Source organism: Melanerpes formicivorus, unplaced genomic scaffold (assembly GCF_026170545.1).
Source record: "Melanerpes formicivorus ecotype bairdi unplaced genomic scaffold, bMelFor1.0.p_v2 SCAF_10, whole genome shotgun sequence".
Taxonomy (NCBI): domain Eukaryota; kingdom Metazoa; phylum Chordata; class Aves; order Piciformes; family Picidae; genus Melanerpes; species Melanerpes formicivorus.
The window spans coordinates 5,885,027-5,902,587 of NW_027142362.1; the positions used below are offsets into that span (position 1 = coordinate 5,885,027).

General features: G+C 52.4%; 1 protein-coding gene across 1 annotated transcript in view; it reads left to right on the forward strand.

Annotated features, from left to right (window-relative positions):
• ABHD2 (abhydrolase domain containing 2, acylglycerol lipase) overlaps positions 1-17,561 on the forward strand; it is a 42,798-nt gene that overhangs the window by 17,782 nt on the left and 7,455 nt on the right. Inside the window, exons 4-10 of the mRNA XM_068143408.1 lie at positions 3,088-3,263; positions 6,868-7,035; positions 11,287-11,470; positions 14,060-14,152; positions 15,786-15,899; positions 16,322-16,391; positions 17,212-17,296. Coding sequence (XP_067999509.1) covers positions 3,088-3,263; positions 6,868-7,035; positions 11,287-11,470; positions 14,060-14,152; positions 15,786-15,899; positions 16,322-16,391; positions 17,212-17,296 — 890 coding nt within the window. The remainder of the gene's footprint in view (positions 1-3,087; positions 3,264-6,867; positions 7,036-11,286; positions 11,471-14,059; positions 14,153-15,785; positions 15,900-16,321; positions 16,392-17,211; positions 17,297-17,561) is intronic.

The following is a 17,561-nucleotide window of genomic DNA, read 5'->3' on the forward strand; positions in this document are numbered from 1 at the left end:
GTGAAGAGTTAACAGTTTGCAGTGTTAATCTCCTCAGATGAGATGAAGTAATGCTCCAGAAATAAGCCTGTTCCTGAACTTCCACTTCAGATCTTTTGAGGACCTGAATGCTGATGCTTGCTAATAAAAATAGCACAGTTTTTGTGCTTTGTGTGAGCTGCTTATGCAGCTGCTGCTTCCCTAAATTCCTGCATACTAGGCCATCTACAAGCTCTGAAATCATAATCTGCTGGAAGCCACTAAAACTTAATCTGCAGTCACATGTGGGGAGTTGGGTTGTGTCTTAAAGGGCTAGGAGGATGTTTGTGAGGCACCTCAAAACTCAGTTGCCCTAGGGCACTGTTGGGGACAGTCACCCCTCAAGGTGTGGAGGCTGTGCTGCACAGCAGGGGAACAGCATTGGAAGCTGAAAGTGAGTTGAAAGCTGCTTGTGAGTTCACTTAGCCAGTTGAGACTGAGCTCTGCTTGTGCCACCTGAGTCTGCTTCCCTAAGTAACCAGCATCCCCAGACCATCTTTCCTGTCTGCCTTCTGCTGCAGGATTCTGTTCCTGGAAGATACAGGACTGGAAGCCTTAACTACCTGCCTCAAATATTTGTCTTTACTCAGTGCCTGATACCTAATCCAAACAGGAAAATGAGTCAGTTATAAAGCCCTTGAGTCTGGAGCAAACTGGGAAGCTGGTTTTGATCAGAGACAGATATCTTTTGTTTTCAGGGCAACAGCACTTTGCTGTTAGAGAGCCTAAGTAATCAATACCTGTTTGTCTGTGCTGCTGGGGTACCTCCTCCTCATCCCTGTGTCTATACCTCTGGCAAGAGACCTTCCTGGCTGCTGTTCACCACCCAACTGGTTACTCGGCTCCTGCCATCTGTGGCAATGCTGCTTACAGGCAGTGTGTCTGTGGTGGGGCTGTGAGCAGCTTCTCTGGAGCACCTTGTGATTGGGCTCCATACACTGAAACTGGCTCTGCTGGAAGAACCTTTGCACTGCACACTGCTTTTCAGAGCCACTGCTGTTGGAGATGTTGAATTCTGTTATATGTGGAGAAAGAGACTTAGGTATGCTCATTGAGAAGCTCAGCATGAGCTGGCAGTGCCCTCCTGCAGCCCACAAGGCAGCCATGTGTGCTGGGCTGCATCCAGGCGAGAGAGGGGATTCTGCCCCTTGGCTCTGCTCCACCACCAATACTGCCTCCAGTTCTGGTGTCCCCAGCACAAGGACACACAGCTGTTGGGAGTGAGTCCACAAAGATGATCCTAAGGGCTGAAGCACCTCTGGCTGCGGGGACAGGCTGAGGGTTGTTCAGCCTGGAGGACACTCTTTGGTTTGGAAAGCAGGGTGCAAAAGAATCACCGAAGCTTCCCAATGCCTGCATGTAACCCAAGATTAGAAACCAGTGTTGGTGTCTGAGTCTCTGAAAGAGCTGCACATTCTTCTTATAGGGTGTATTTGACAGCCTTCCTCAATCTGCTAGCAAAACCCCTCTGCAGAGGACTGCTGTGAAAGAGGACAAGCTAGTCATGCAGCATCTCCAGTAGGCTGTGGCTGCTGACCTGAGCTGCTCACAAAGTGATGCCTGGGGTGAAGCTAGCTGCTGCTTTTCATGTTAGAGAGCAGTGTCTCTTCCATCTAGCTGAATAGTTGCTGTTCAGAACCCTCCACAGTGAGCTGCAGAACCATCTGTAGTTCTTGTGCAGCCTCCTTTCCACTGCAGCATCCTGATGGATTTCTCCTTTGAACTGTGAGCGTGTGCCCACCGACCGTGTTCCATCCCTGCCAGCCACTGCAGAGCAGGAGCTGCTACAGTCCCCCCCACTGCTGGGTAGCTCTGCATGCTGGAGCTGCAAAGATCCCCCTGCAGTGCACAGCTCCCTGTGCTGAGGTGCTGGGCTGAGAAAAGATCATTCTGCCAGCCTCATGTGGAGTCCTTTGAAAAGCTTTACAGTTGAGTGATCAAATCCAGGACACACTGAGGGCTAATTTACAAGGTTGAAAGCATCAGCTGGCAGCTTTTGCAGGCTCTGAAGTGTCATCTGCTTCTGCAGGAGCTTATTTTGGGTCTCTTTGGGAAGTGCACTTGCAAAAACTGAGGGGAAACTGTACACTGAGTTCCTGCCTGACTGTGGAGAAGTCTCAGATGAGGGAAGAGCTTGGGGACACAAAGCACACTGCTGCTCTGGTCTCACTAAACAAGCCTAACAGCCCTCAGCTTTATAGGAAGTCTTCTCTCGGGGAGTGTGTAGGGGGGTTAGGGAGTTGTGGGTATGACACATGGGAGCTGGCATGAGGAAGAAGGTCCAGCTGTGTGAGTAGGTAGTGGTAGAGCACAAAGGCAAGGCCTCTGGCACATGCTGGTGGGTTGTGGGCCTAAGCAGTAAAGTTGAGTCCCAAGCTGCCTGGTTGTTTCTGTGAACAGGAAGAACATGTTCTCTGCTTCGTGGTGCCTCAAGAAATCTGTGGGAATAATTACAGGAAGCCCTGAAAAACACAGCAGGGAGAGAGCTGCTGGTGTCTCTGGGGGTCCCAGTTCTCAAGCTTCTTTGGGATACCCTGCTCCCTCCTTGTGGCAGAGACCACAGCTCCATGATTAGAAGCATGTCCCCTGGGAGTGCTGTTCTCCTACCCAACCATTCCCACTTTCTGTTGCTGTAATTACCTTTATCCAGGCATTGGCTGAGTCTCTCCATGGAATAGCCAGGTGATGGCCTCGCCCCCACCAGGCTGCTGCTTGTTGAAGCACTTGCAGCTCTGTTGGTACTGAAACACCTCCTAACTCAGCCTCCAATGCCTTCCAGCTAAGAGCTGTTTCACCCCTCTGTCTTTTGAGGGTCACTAAGCAGGGGGAGAAGGACAACTTGCTTTGTCACCTGGCTTTACTGTGCCCTTGATTAAACCTAATTGCCAGGCTGCACCCTCTGAGAGGGATTGGGTTTGCAGCAGAGCTTGGCCAGTTGTGACAGGTCTCCTCAGAGCTCTCCCAGCTTCACCTAACTTTGCTTGGGAGGCAAAAATCCCCCTGCTCTGAAGCCTGGTTTTACCAGTGGCTTGTGCAGTCCATAAGCCATTTAATCACTGCCTCTTTCAGATACATTCCACCTCTGATCTGGGGAAAGAGTGGACACATCCAGACCGCCCTCTACGGGAAGATGGGGAGAGTGAGGTCGCCGCACCCCTGCGGGCACCGCAAGTACCTCACCATGCCAGATGGAGCCACAGCCACCTTTGATCTCTTTGAGCCACAGTCTGAGCACTGCATTGGAGGTCAGTCACACAGCTGCTGGCTGCAGCTAGCTGCTAATCTTGATCCTCTGCCCTGGGCGGGGTGGACAAGGACACTGCTTATCAGAAAGGATGGATGTGAATTCTGATAGGAGGTTCAGGTTGGGTGTTAGGAAGTTGTTCTTCACAGAAAGTGAGAGTGGCCATGGGAATGGGCTGCCCAGGGAGATGGTGGAGTCACCACCCCTGGAGGTGTTAAAGTAAGAGTGGATGAGGCACTTGGTGCCATGGTTTAGTTGATGCTGGGTGATAGGTTGGACTCTATCTCAAAGGTCTTTTCCAACCTGCTTAATGCTATTCTGTAGTAGAAGGGGACTGATAAGCCACACTAATGTAAGCTGAGGCCATTCTGCTGTATACTTGTAGCTGAGACAGCAGCAGAGACCCTACTAGGCTAATTGTCCATGACAAGGGGAGGGGAGTTAAGGAATGGAAGAAATGTTCTGTAACTCGTGCTTGTAGTGATAGCCTGGCAAAGAACCTGGTGGTTAGCTGCCTTGGGAATGCTCTTTGCCTCTTCAGCCTGTGGGATCACAGAGCAGAGGCTGGCTGCATGGGGTGCTTCAGAGCCTGGTGTGTATGGAAAAGAAGCTAGGTTTTATCTCCCCTTAAGACAGATGTTTGTTAGCCTTCAGTACCAGAAGGTGTTTCAAGACTGAAGGGAAACAAACTGTGTGCACAGTGTGGAGTCCAGGTAGTTGTGAGGGTGACCAAACACTGGAGCAGGCTGCCCAGAGAGGTTGTGGAGTCTCCTTCTCTGGAGACATTCCAAACCCACCTGGAGGTGTTCCTGGGTGATCCTGCTGTGGCAGGGGGGTTGGACTGGGTGATCTTTGGAGGCCCCTTCCCAGCCCCTAACATTCTGTGCCTTCAGAAGTACAATTCACCCCTGTCCTAACTGACATTGTGGTAAGGCCATGACTGCCTGACCAGGGTTTGGCCTTCAGATAAAGCAGAGCTCACTTCTGAGCTGCCACTGCTGAGGTCCTGGTGGTATGATGCTGCACTGGAGCAGCTACTGCTTTTTATTCTGAGCAGTCCTTGCCCAAGGAGGCAGAAACTCAGTGGCCAGAACTGCTGCTGTTGGAGCTTTGCAGAGGAGAGGCTGATAGCAGATTCCAGGCACGTATGCTAATCCTGGATGTAATTCACTGCACTTACTTGAATTACAACAATTACTTTCTCAGCTGATGAAATGATACCTTGTTAAAGCAGTGAACAGTGTCAGCAGATCAAATAGCATTAGATTAGCCCCAGAGCAGATGATGGCTGATAGCAGCTGATCAGAATGCCTGCACGTCGGGAGGGACAGCCCCACGGACTGGTACAGGCTGCTGGAGAGCTGCTCTGGGCACAGGGACCTGACAGCCCTGGTGGACAACAGGATGGCCATGAGCCAGCAATGTGCCCTTGGGGCCAAGGGCATCCTGGGGTGGATCAGAAAGGTTGCAGTAAGTAGATCCAGAGATGTTCTCCTCCCCCTCTACTCTGCCCTGGTGAGGCTGCACCTGGAACATTGTGTGCAGTTCTGGGACCCCAGTTCAAGAAGGACCTTGGGGAACTGCTTGAAAGTGTCCAGCACAGAGCCACCAAGCTGCTGAAGGCAGTGGAACACTTCCCTGTGAGGGCAGGCTGAGGGAGCTGGGGCTCTAGCTTGGAGCAGAGGAACCTGAGGGGTGACCTCATTCATGTGCAGGGCAGCATTGTGAGGACAGAGCCAGGCTCTGCTCAGGGATGTCCAAGGCCAGGAAAGGACACTGGGGGCAAGCTGGAGCAGAGGAGGTGCCACAGGAACATGAGAGAACCTTTTCACTGTGATTGTGCCAGACCCCTGGGGCAGGCTGCCCAGAGAGGTTGTGGAGTCTTTGTCTGGAGACTTTCAAACCTGGCCTGAACATGTTCCTGTGTGACCTGCCCTGGGTGATCCTGCTCTGGCAGCAGGGTTGGACTGGATGAGCTTTCCAGGTCCCTTCCAACTCCTAATACTCTGTGATTCAGCTCTGGAAGGGAAACAAGAGGTAAAAATAGCACAGCCAATCTGCTTGGTGTGTGAAGGAGCTGTGAGCTGCAGAGCTTCCCCACGCTCAGCAGTCACAACAGGCTCTCATAAGGCAGGGCACGTGGAATGCCACAAACCTCCTTCAAGGGGAAGGATTTAGCCTTGGTCTCTAGGCAGTGCCTATAGAACTGCTTGGGCAGCTTTCCCTGCAGTTAGAAGCCCTGTAGCATGAATCACTTCTTCACCTGTCCTGCACCACATCCTGGTCTCCAGGCTGGTGACACATGGGTGTGATGGGTGACCACTAGATGGATAAGGAACTGGCTTGATGGCCGCACCCAAAGAGTGGCTGTCAATGGCTCCATGTCCCAGTGGAGGCCAGGGACAAGCAGAGTCCCTCAGGGATCAGTCCTGGGACCAGGCTTGTTCAACATCTTTGTGGGGGACATGGACAGTGGCATTGAGTGCACCCTCAGCAAGTTTGCTGATGACACCAAGCTGTGTGGTGCAGCAGACACGCTGGAGAGAAGGGATCCATCCAGAGGGACCTGGACAGGCTGGAGAGGTGGGCACAAGCCAACCTCAGGAGGTTCAACAAGACCAAGGGCAGAGTCCTGCAGCTGGGTGCAGGCAATCCCAGGCACAAATCCAGGCTGGGCAGGGACTGGCTGGAAAGCAGCCCTGAGGAGAGAGACTTGGGGGTGCTGGGAGAGGAGAAGCTCACCAGGAGCTCTCAGTGTGCACTTGCAGCCCAGAAAGCCAATCAGATCCTGGGCTGCATCAGGAGAAGTGTGGCCAGCAGGTTGAGGGAGGTGATCCTCCCCCTCTGCTCAGCTCTGGTGAGACCCCACCTGGAGTACTGTGTCCAGTTCTGGAGCCCCTATTACAAGGGGGATGTGGAGGTGCTGGAAGGTGTCCAGAGAAGGGCCACAAGGATGATCAGAGGGCTGGAGCACCTCTCCTATGAGGACAGACTGAAGGAGTTGGGGCTGTTCAGTCTGCAGAAGAGAAGGCTCCGAGGTGACCTCATTGTGGCCTTCCAGTATCTGAAGGGGGCCTACAGGAAGGCTGGAGAGGGACTTCTCAGGATCTCAGGTAGTGATAGGACTAGGGGGAATGGAATGAAGCTGGAGGTGGGGAGATTGAGGCTGGAGGTGAGGAGGAGGTTCTTCCCCATGAGAGTGGTGAAACCCTGGAATGGGTTGTCCAGGGAGGTGGTCGAGGCCCCGTCCCTGGGGGTGTTTAAGAGCAGGCTGGCTGAGGCTCTGGCCAGGCTGATCTAGTGTGGGGTGTCCCTGCCCATGGCAGGGGGGTTGGTTCTAGATGATCCTTGTGGTCCCTTCCAACCCTGACTGATCCTATGATACCTCTGCAGCCCTGCAGCAGCTCCTCTCCCGGCCCATCCTTTTGGCAGGCAGAGAGGATTTCTCTCTCTCTTTTTGTTCTTTTAGCTTCCTTCTGGTAGATGGTTTCCCATGGATGTGGAATGGAAACCTTCTGAGTCTCTTTCATTTGCATGGAGTGACATTTACTTAAGCTCCCTGTCTGTGTGTGTGTGTCTGTGTGTGTGTGTGTGTGTGTGCACAGAGGATGTCACGATGGTGATCTGCCCGGGGATTGCCAACCACAGCGAGAAGCAGTACATCCGCACCTTCGTGGACTATGCCCAGAGGAATGGCTACAGGTGTGCTGTGCTCAACCACCTGGGGGCCCTGCCAAACATTGAGCTCACTTCTCCACGCATGTTCACCTATGGTAGGTACCCCATGGCAGCTGGAGGGGGGTTGGTTTGGGGTGTGTTGGTCTGAGAATTGGCTGGAGAGCTCCCAAACAGGGAGGGACCTGGGGGTGCTGATTGGCAGCTGCCTGAACATGAGCCAGCAGTGTGCCCCAGGGGCCAAGAAGGCCAAGGGCATCCTGGCCTGCATCAGGAACAGTGTGGCCAGCAGGAGCAGGGAAGTTATTGTGCCCCTGTACTCAGCACTGGTTAGGCCACACCTTGAGTCCTGTGTCCAGTTCTGGGCCCCTCAGTTTAAGAAGGACATTGAGACACTTAAAGGTGTCCAGAGAAGGGCAACAAGGCTGGGGAGAGGCTTTGAGCACAGCCCTGTGAGGAGAGGCTGAGGGAGCTGGGGTTGCTTAGCCTGGAGAAGAGGAGGCTCAGGGATGACCTCATTGCTCTCTACAACTACCTGAAGGGAGGTTGTAGCCAGGTGGGGGTTGGTCTCTTCTCCCAGGCAAGCAGCACCAGAACAAGAGGACACAGTCTCAAGCTGTGCCACGGGAGGTTTAGGCTGGAGGTGAGGAGAAAGCTCTTCACTGAGAGAGTCATTGGTCATTGGAATGTGCTGCCCAGGGAGGTGGTGGAGTCACCATCCCTGGAGGTGTTCAAGAGGGGATTGGACGTGGCACTTGGTGCCATGGTCTAGTCATGAGGTCTGTGGTGACAGGTTGGACTTGATGACATTTGAGGTCTCTTCCAACCTTGGTGGTGCTGTGAGCAGCTCCCCAGGAGCCAGCAGTGCCCTCGCACAGCCCAGAAGGCAGCCCTGCGCCGGGCTGCAGCCAGAGGAGTGTGGCCAGCAGGGCAAGAGAGAGGAGTCTGCCCCTTGGCTCTGCTCTGCTGAGATCCTGTCTCCAATCCTGTGTCCAGATCTGGTGTCCTCAGCACAAAAATGAGACAGAGCTGGTAGAGAGTCTAGAGGAGCCCCCAAAGATGATCTGAGGGCTGGAGGACAGGCTGAGGGAGCTGGGGTTGGTCAGCCTGGAGAAGAGAAGACTCCACGGGACCTTAGAGCTGCCTGCCAGTAGCTGAAGGGATCCTGCAGGAAGGCTGCAGAGGGACTTCTCCTGAGGGTGTCTAGAGACAGGACAAGGGGGAATGGTTTGAAGCTGAGGCAGAGCAGGGTTAGACTGGAGCTGAGGAAGTTCTTCAGCAGGAGGGTGGTGAGACTCTGGAACAGGCTGCCCAGGGAGGTTGTGGCTGCCTCCTGCCTGGGGGTGTTGAAGGCCAGGTTGGATGAGGCCTTGAGCAGAGTCTAGTTGAGAGGTGTCCCTGCCTGTGGTGGGGAGGTTGGAGTAAGTAATCTCTAAGGTCCCTTAGATGATTGTAGAGGTTCTGAAGTGTCAGTACAATGTGAGGCAAACATCTCTTTGGGGAATAAGCACTTCTGAGGCTTTGTGAAACATGATGAGAGGAGCTTGTACCAGCTGATCCAGAAAGTACACCTCTGTCTTAGGAGGGCATGTGAAGATTGGTCCTTGGATGTAACAGAAACGTGAAGGAGCAGCAGCAATTCCCCAGTATGACAGCAAAACTGCACAAGTGGGAGTGCTGAACTGCCATGATCTTGATCTTTCACCCCAAGTATAAAGAAATCTTTTCTTAACCCACAAATTGAAAGGCACAAAGGAGTTGGAGCTCTAAGGGTGACTCTAGCTATTCTTAACTGCCTTGCTAGTGAGTAACAGGATCTTTGCAGAGCCTGGCTCTCTTGGCTGGCGCCTAATCTGCTTGTTCCTGAGCTCTCTTGAGCCCTCATGTCCCTGCAAGCATAGTCAGGAGTCAGTTGTGGGTTTAGCAGGTGTTAGGCCTCTTTCTTGCTGAGGATAGCTAAGGTAGATACTTGTAAGAGCTTGAATTAGCAGCTTGAGTGTTGATCTCCAAGTGTGGGATTGCCCAAATGCTTTCAGGTTCTGGGTCTGGCAGACAGAGACCAAGAATGCTTTATTGCTTGGTTTATAGTTAGTGAATCTGCTTCTCAGTGGGAAACATCTCAGGAATACCAAGTCCCAAAATTTGTGAGGCCTCAGGCTGTTAATGGCTTCAAGCCTACCATGCTTGGGAACTAAGCTTGGCCTCCATAAAGCATTTGCTGTTTTGATACAAGTTAAGGGTTTTCTTCCATGAGGCTTTGCTGTGCACTCCAGTTCAGCAGTGCATCCCTTGAGACACCTTCCTGAGCCTTTCCTAGCCTTGGGAAGGGCAGAGAGTACCTAGTTCCCTTTGAGTGAGACAGTAAATCACTTGACCAAGTTGCCTTCCAGCAAGACCTTGAGCAGGCTTTACTCTGCCTCCACCCCAAATCCCTCAGAGTCAGCCTGTGCTGAGGTCCTGACAGCAAATAGAAGCACCCTAAATTGGGGCTTGATGGAATCCCCCAGCCTTCACAGCAAGCTTGACCTGCTGCTCTTCTAGTGTTGGATGTCTGAAGCAGTTGCCAGCTGCCCTCAAATCATGAAGGTCAAGCACCAGAAGTATTTTGTCTGCTGGCTTCTTGCAGAGGAAACAAGAGCAATGCAGCTGTCTGTCAGCCATTGGGAAATGGCTCATTCAGAATCTTCCCAGGGAAGTGCCCAAGCCCTACAGAAACACTCAGCCAGAGGTTTGCTGTTCCACAGAACTAAACAGATCCTACTGCTCAGTCTGCTCCAGAGCCAGCTAAAACCTGACTCTGTCCAGCAGGGATGGCAGCATAACTGGAGCAATGTTAGGTGAGCACAGAGTAGAGTCCAGACTCAAGATTTATCAGTCCTGTGTCCAGTTCAGGAAGGCTGTGGAGTTGCTGGAAGGTGTCCAGAGAAGGGCAACAAAGCTGGGGAGGGGTCTGGAGCACAGCCCTGTGAGGAGAGGCTGAGGGAGCTGGGGTTGCTTAGCCTGGAGAAGAGGAGGCTCAGGGGAGACCTTCTTGCTCTCTACAACTAAAAGGGAGGCTGTAGCCAGGTGGGGGTTGGTCTCTTCTCCCAGGCAAGCAGTACCAGAACAAGAGGACACAGTCTCAAGCTGTGCCAGGGGAGGTTTAGATTCAAGGTAAGGAGAAAGTTCTTCCCAGCAAGAGAGATTGGCCATTGGAATGTGCTGCCCAGGGAGGTGGTGGAGTCACCATCCCTGGAGGTGTTCAAGAGGGGATTGGATGAGGCACTTGGTGCCATGGTTGAGTTGATCAGATGGTGTTGGGTGATAGGTTAGACTCAATCTCAAAGGTCTTTTCCAACCTGGTTGATTCTATTCTAGCCTGGACAAGCTCCATGAGGTAGAGCTGAGTTTGAGCCAAGGCAGGTGTGTACAGCTGGAGTTCCATTTGTGCTGTGATGCCTCCTGTGTGCTTTGCAGTCTCCAATCCACTTCCCAAGGTGTACAGGCAGGTGATAGCAGTGTACTGATTGCACCAGTCTTATAGCTGGTTTTCTTCATGTTTCTCTTGTCATGCTCAAAGGCAGGAGGCATAGCTGTGGGTACTTGGGTGTTGCATGTTTGGAGGTCTTCATGTCTGTCAAACAATCTGAGGCCCCCAGCACTGCCAGGAGCTGAATCCCTGCAGCCCTGTGGGGTGCAAATGAATGCTAGCTGAGAGCAGAACAGATCTGTGCAGAGGCACTTCTCTCCTCTCTTGGTGAGAAGATACCCAGAGGTGTTCTAGGAGGCTGCAGTAACTTCTTCAGTGACTGAAAAGGTCTGGCTGCCTCTGCTTAAACCTTGCCCTCTGACTCAGACAGTTCCTGCTTAGTTAGGCTCTGCAAAAGCCCATTGTGAGCTCTGTCCTCACAAGACAGCTCTGCACTTCTACTTCCTCCCTGTGTCAGCATGGATTTAAGGATCCATGGCAGTCTTGCTGCTTTCCAGACACCTCACCTCAGTGCAGGAGTGGCAAACTGCCTCAGGAAGGTGCTGATGTGTGGTGTCCTGAGGCAGCAATGTCAAGCCCAGAGTTGTTGGGCTCTGCTTTTTCCCCTCTTAAGCTGCTTTAGGAAGGGAGAGTGTAGATGGTGCCATGATTTCTAAGGAAGCTTATTTCATCTTGCTTTGGCACTCTGTCAGAACTGAGTATGAGCTGAGGTCCACAGGACTCATGAAACAGATGAGCACATGTGTGAATCAGAGCTTTAAGAAGCTGAAGGTGGTTGAGAAGTCAGGGGAAGCAGCTGAGCTGGCAGCACACAGCTGGGGCTTGAAGGGGGAATCCAGGTGTGCTACAGGATGATTCTTGACATTGTCCTCATTTGCAGGTTGCACCTGGGAGTTTGGTGCCATGGTTAATTACATCAAGAAGACCTTCCCTCAGAGCCAGCTGGTGGTGGTGGGCTTCAGCCTGGGTGGAAACATTGTGTGCAAGTACCTGGGAGAGAACCAGGCCAACCAGGAGCGAGTCCTCTGCTGCGTCAGCGTCTGCCAGGGGTACAGCGCACTCAGGTAGGTCTAACAGGCTGCTCCACGCTGTTCTCCCTGGCAGCAGGGTTCAGTGGTGTTCCTCCTGTACTGAACTGCTCCAACACACTGCAGCATGCAGGATGCTGCCCTCCTGCAGGAGCAGACAAAGCTTTGTTGATTTGGGAGCACACAGAAGCTTTCTGTCAACCATGCAAGCAGCCTTCTGTACCTGGCAGCTTCTGGTGTCTGCTTCTGGTCTGGCTTAAGTCACTGCTGCAGTGTCTGAAGGAGCACTTGCCATGCAGTCAGCCAGGCATGTTGGGCAGCATGAGCAATGCCTCTCAGCTGCTCAAGGCCTCATCCCACCTGGCCTCCAACACCCCCAGGCAGGAGGCAGCCACAACGTCCCTGGGCAGCCTGTTCCAGAGTCTCACCACCCTCCTGCTGAAGAACTTCTTCCTCAGCTCCAGTCTAACCCTGCTCTGCCTCAGCTTCAAACCATTCCCCCTTGTCCTGTTTCTGGACACCCTCATGCAAAGTCCCTCTGCAGCCTTCCTGCAGGATCCCTTCAGGTACTGACAGGCAGCTCTAAGGTGCCCCTGGAGTCTTCTCCAGGCTGAACACCCCCAGCTCCCTCCGCCTGTCCTCACAGCAGAGGTGCTCCAGCCCTCATGCTGTTCCCTAGCCAATTCTGTGGCAGCATGCCATGATGTGCTGGTAGAGGAGCCAGGCAAGGACAACCTTGTTTGACTGCACAGCCCTTGGACCTTTGTGTTGAAGAGCTGCTTGCCTGAGTCCAGTGGCAGCTTCCAGCGGGCTGTGTGGCTGCGTTTGGAAGCTCTTGACTCCACCTGCTGGGGGCACATCCACGAGCAGGTCTCCAGCCCCAAAACCTCTGCTGTGCACTACTGGGCAAGCAGCAGGAAGGAGTTTTGCTGCTTGTCTTCCTCCCCAATATCTACTTTGAAGTGCTAATTAGAAGAGTTAGGGGAAAGCAGCAGCAGTAAGTATCTGCTAAGCAAAAGCCAGGGTGAGGAGGGCCTTGTGCCTGTGGTTGTGGGAGACAGAGGAGGAATGCTGAAGGACTGTGTGAAAGGGGATGAGTCAGGTAGGTGTGAGCAGTTAGTTTAGAATTCCCCTCTAGGAAGCTATGAATTCCTTTTTATTGGTTGATACAGCCTTGATTCCACCACCCCCCAATATAACTTTAGGAAGCTGGGGGAAGAGAGTGGTGGAGGGCAAGGTGACCAGAGATCTGAAGTGTCCAAGTCCTTCCAGAGCATTCCAGCATGAGCTCCATGGATGGGCACAGTAAAGCAGCAGCAATAGTAGGCTCTGCCAGAGAGCAGGAGGCTTTTAGTTTAATGAATTAGCCCAGGCTGGGGAATTTGTACCCTGAGGCCAAACAGGGACCTGTCTCCTTACTCCTTAATCTCTGCCTGCACAGGCTTGATTCTGCTGCTTGAGCTTGTGGAATGCACCTTCCCCATAGCTGCAGGCTGTGGGGAGAGTCCTCAGCTCTGAAACCTGGGCAGTCCCTCAAATACCAGAAAGTGCCCTGTGGTTTTTGTCAGTGCTTGCAGCTCATCCTGCTGGGAGTGCTGCTCTGCACCACAAACTGCAGGGGACCATAGCAGCTTGAGCTTCAAACACCTGGGCATGACTTGATAGGTGTGCTTGGGAAACCTTCTGTGAGGAGGGGAATGTGCATCTGCCTGTCTTCATTCCCCTGCCCTGGCACAGTGTGGCTGGACAAAGACATCAAAGGGGGGGTTTGAGTTCAACAGAAACCATTCCACACTCCAGCATGGCTTTCCTGCAGGCAAACTGCTTGGGTTTGACCTGCAGGTTGAGGCTTGGGAGGTGAAGCTAAGCCTGCTGTAGTTGTCATGGTGTGCTAATGTTTAAATGGTAGGAGCAGTTCAGCAGCTCAAAGTGCTCCCAGCATTCTGAGGGTGCTCAGTAAATGAGTGTGTGTTTCCTCAGTAACAGCAAACCCTGCTCAGAGTCAAGCTGTAACCTGCCTGTGACCCTGCAGAGCAGGGGAGTGCTGCTCTCTGGCAGAGCACAGGAGTCTGGATGGCTTCAGTTCTGCTGTAACAACAGATAAGCTGTGAAGTGCCCTTCTGCTTTGGGGATAGGTGAAGACATCAGCTCAGATGCCACTTGCAGCTGCAGCAAGGATTTATTCCTGCAGCTGCTGCCAGCCAAGCTGAAACAATGGCAGGGTCTGTGCACACTGGAAACATCTGCACAAGCTAGTTCCTCTGCAGAGCTCTCTCTGCAACAGGCAGCACTTTGCTCAGCAGCAGAGTTTGGGTCCTTCCTAGCAGATAACTGCATCCAGCTAATGCAAAGGGACACCAAAATCCTGCTGTCAGTGTTGCAGAGCTTGATGAGCTGCCCCTGGTCAGAACAGCTAATTGCACTGTGCAAAATGAGAGGGCAGATCTCTGTCCTGATCTTACCAAACCTCATCTGAGTGGAAGTCATTTCCTGGCAGAGGTTAAGCCCTGGCAGGGAAGGCCTGGAGAGTTGTTTACACAGCCTCCAGGCTGCTGTGGGATGTTGCAGTGTGTTCATCTGAGCTCCCTTAACAGCTCTGTTTGTTCTGCCCTGTCTCTCTTCTAGGGCCCATGAAACCTTCATGCAGTGGGACCAGTGCAGAAGATTTTACAACTTCCTCATGGCAGACAACATGAAGAAGATCATCCTTTCCCACAGGTACTGCAGGACATCACTTGCACTGAGAGCACTGATTGGGGTCAATGGCTGCTGGGGCAGCTTGTCCTCTCAGCCCCGTAACATGGCACTCCTGAGAGAGGACGAGCCAGGTGCTTGCTTGGGGGCCTTTAGCAGCAGAAGGGGAGCTCCTGTCCCCCTCACTGCTGTGCTGTAACATCCAAGTAAGCTCTGCTTTTGTTAGAAGAAAGAGGGCTTTGTGTTTCTGCCTTCTGAGGCAGTTTGCTTAACGAATAAACAAGCTGCACACAGGAGAACCATTGCAACCAAACCTCAAAGTGGAGTGTTCTGCATCTGTTTCACTTCTAGCCAAAGAACTCCCTCCTCAAGGAGCCTCTTGTTCTGCCACCTACCTGAGGTAGGCCTTCATCTTCAAGCTCTGCTGTATGGCTCTGAGCAAATAGTCCAAGTGTAGCTCTGGCTTCTAGCTGTTCCTCTAGAGAGAGTCTGTAGCCAGCACAATACTTTAGTCTTGCTCTCCCTAGAATGCAGCTGTACTTGTAGGATCCCTGTGCTGCTGTTGTGAGCTGTGGCTGTCCCATGGAGGAATGTGTGTGGTGAGCAGGTGACACACTCAGTGGTGGGGCTTCCTCCACCAGGAGTTCTCTGGGTGCTTCTTTCCAGGGCAGTAAATGTGTAAGTGCCTCCCCTCTGTGTGTTGGAAGCTGCCTGGCAGGAGGGGGAGCCTCAAAGACCCGTTCCAGTTGAGTCTGTGTCACTTGCAAACTTCTGGCTCCTTGTTTACACTCCTGTGCAGTATGAACCACTTGTAGAAGGGATTAGGGCAGCTGGCCTGGGGGCTGATGCACAGAATCCATTTCAGATGGGCAAATATTTAGACAACTTGGCCAAGTTTGCTGTGTGGAGTCAGGGAAGCCCCTATTAATACATGCTTGAACCCCTAACCAAAACAAGGCAGTGCTGCCTTGAGGGCAAGGCTGCTCTCTCAACTTCTGTCCATAACCTCTTGTGCTCTGAGGCAACTCCCTCCCCCAAACCAAACCTAGCCTCCCTCCCACCCTGCCTGTGAAAGGGAATAAAAATCCCTTTGCAGCTTTTGTTCTGCTTGCTAGGGAGCAGTTTGTTCTGGGGAAGAAACTCCTCCTCTCCTGAGGGCAGTCAGTCATAAGTGTCCACAGTAAATAGCTTTCTGCTAAAGTAATGCCCCCAAGTCCTCTCTGCTCTGTGACCTAATCTGAGCTCTGTGCTGGGGGAGGCTTCTGAGGAGCAGATGGTGAAGGAGATGCTGCCCAGGACGGCTGCTGCTGTCACCCAGGCCCCCCCCAGGTTTGGTGGGAGGCTGAAGGACCCTCCCTCTGACAGGCAGCCTGTGTTGCTGATACCCTTAGTGCTGTCTGATCTGGGAAAGGTCTTCTTAAAGGTGCTGGAGCACTTTTCCAGTGTGACAGGGAAACTTTCTATCTCTTGGGGAGGCTGTTGGCTGCTGCTCTTTGCAGCAAGACATAAGAGGAACACCAAGCTGTGCTTCTTCCCAAGAAGGCCTCCTCCTGTGAAGCCCACTTGCAGTCTTGTCAGACTTGGTTGTCCTTGAACAGGTCCTGGCTCTGCTTCCCTGGGCTGATTTGGATGTTTTCCCTTGGCTGTCCTCTTTCAGGCATGTTCTCTTTGGAGACAACAACATGAAGAAGCCACAAAACCTGGCAGATGCTGATCTGGGCAAACTCTACACAGCAACATCCCTGATGCAGATTGATGACAACATCATGAGGTATGAAGGGTGATCCTCTGTAGAACTCAAAGCACCTTGCCTTGCAAGTGCTGCCCTTGCATGCCCCTTGCTGTGCCTGTGGCAGTCTGCTGAATTGCAGTGCTGACAACCTCAAATTCTTCCTTGCCTTCACATTCAACAAAATCTAAGAGCAAGGAGGTTGTTTTTTTTTCCTGCTGACAGCCACAGCTTCTGTAAAACCATCTAGGAGGGATTTACTTGCAGCCACATCTGAACCTGCAGCCTCCAGTAGTGTAGGAGGATGGTGATGGGGACACCAGAACTGAATGCAGGGTTTGAGGTGGGGGTCTCACAAGAGCCAGAGTGAGGAAGAATGACCAAAACAAACCCCAAACCCTTCTCTTGAAAGTCCTGTGAGGAGCAGAAGCCCATCAGTACAGTGACTGTCTGCTGTCTTCCAGGAAATTCCATGGCTACAGCTCCTTGAAGGAATACTATGAGGAAGAGAGCTGCCTGAAGTACTTGCACAAGGTAAGCTCTTGCAGTGGGGGCTGCCCTTGTGCCTTCACCTTCCTACTGGGGAGAAAATGTGCCTGAATCTGTCATTGATACCTAGACACAGCTGGCTTCCCTGCCAGCATATTGGAGTGGGATTGCAGTGTTTGCTACCTCTCCTACTGCTGTTAAATGCTGTGGGCTCCCCAGAGCTCACAGCTCTGACAGGCAGCACCCAAGTGATCTGGAGAGAGCCACAAGTTCAGCTGAGCTGCCCTGAGTACACAAGGATGTGCTGGGGAATGGGTAGTGGCACAGAGCCTGCAGTTGGAAGGAAGAAAGACTTACTAGATCCTGTGGAGGAGGCTCAGGATGCTGTCTGGCAGACAGATGTTCAGCAGACCAAGGCTTTTCAGAAGTGGAACTTGAAGGTTAATTGCTGCTTGATCTACTGAGCCAGAGGATGGAGAAGTTCCAAGGGAGTTTCCTGGCCTTTACCCAAGGTGTCCATATCAGAGCTTGGCCCTGCCTGCCTGATGTGCAAAGGAAGAGAGGTGAATCTGTGTCAATTCTGAGAAGGGGGAAGGCCTGTGGCTCACTCTGAGCTTGTTCTGATGCACACCTTGTGCAAGCAATGCAGCACACTTCAGTTACCTCTTTAAAACTCCAGGGACTGCAGTGGTGAAAAGCCCCCAGCCTCCAGTTTGTGCTTTCCTGATGCTTCTGCAGGCACAGGGCAGCTCTGAAGGAAGATGTTCTCCCTGAACCAAGCTGAGGTGCTTTCACACTTAGTGAATTGCAATGCTAGCCTCTCACTGGTTTGTTTTCTCCCTTTCTGCTGTGTGGCTTGATGCAGATCTATGTTCCTCTTCTGTTGGTTAATGCTGCTGATGACCCTCTTGTGCATGAGAGTCTCCTATCAATTCCAAGAGCTCTTTCAGGTATGTTGAAGCAGACTTCTCCAGCTGTGCATGCTTGTGTGCCTGCAGCTGCTTTAACACCAATGATCCATTATTGCAGAGCAGTTGGACTTGCCTCCTCACATCTGTAATCCTCTGGGAGGGGTTCCTAAGCCCCTTTAAATCACCAGCTGCTAGAACTAGCAAGGCTAACCTTGAACAGGAGGAGCTTGAGTCCTTTCAGGCATTATCTCCTGTTTTGACTTGTTGATAGCCAGCAGGTTACATTCAGGTCATTCCTGAGTGG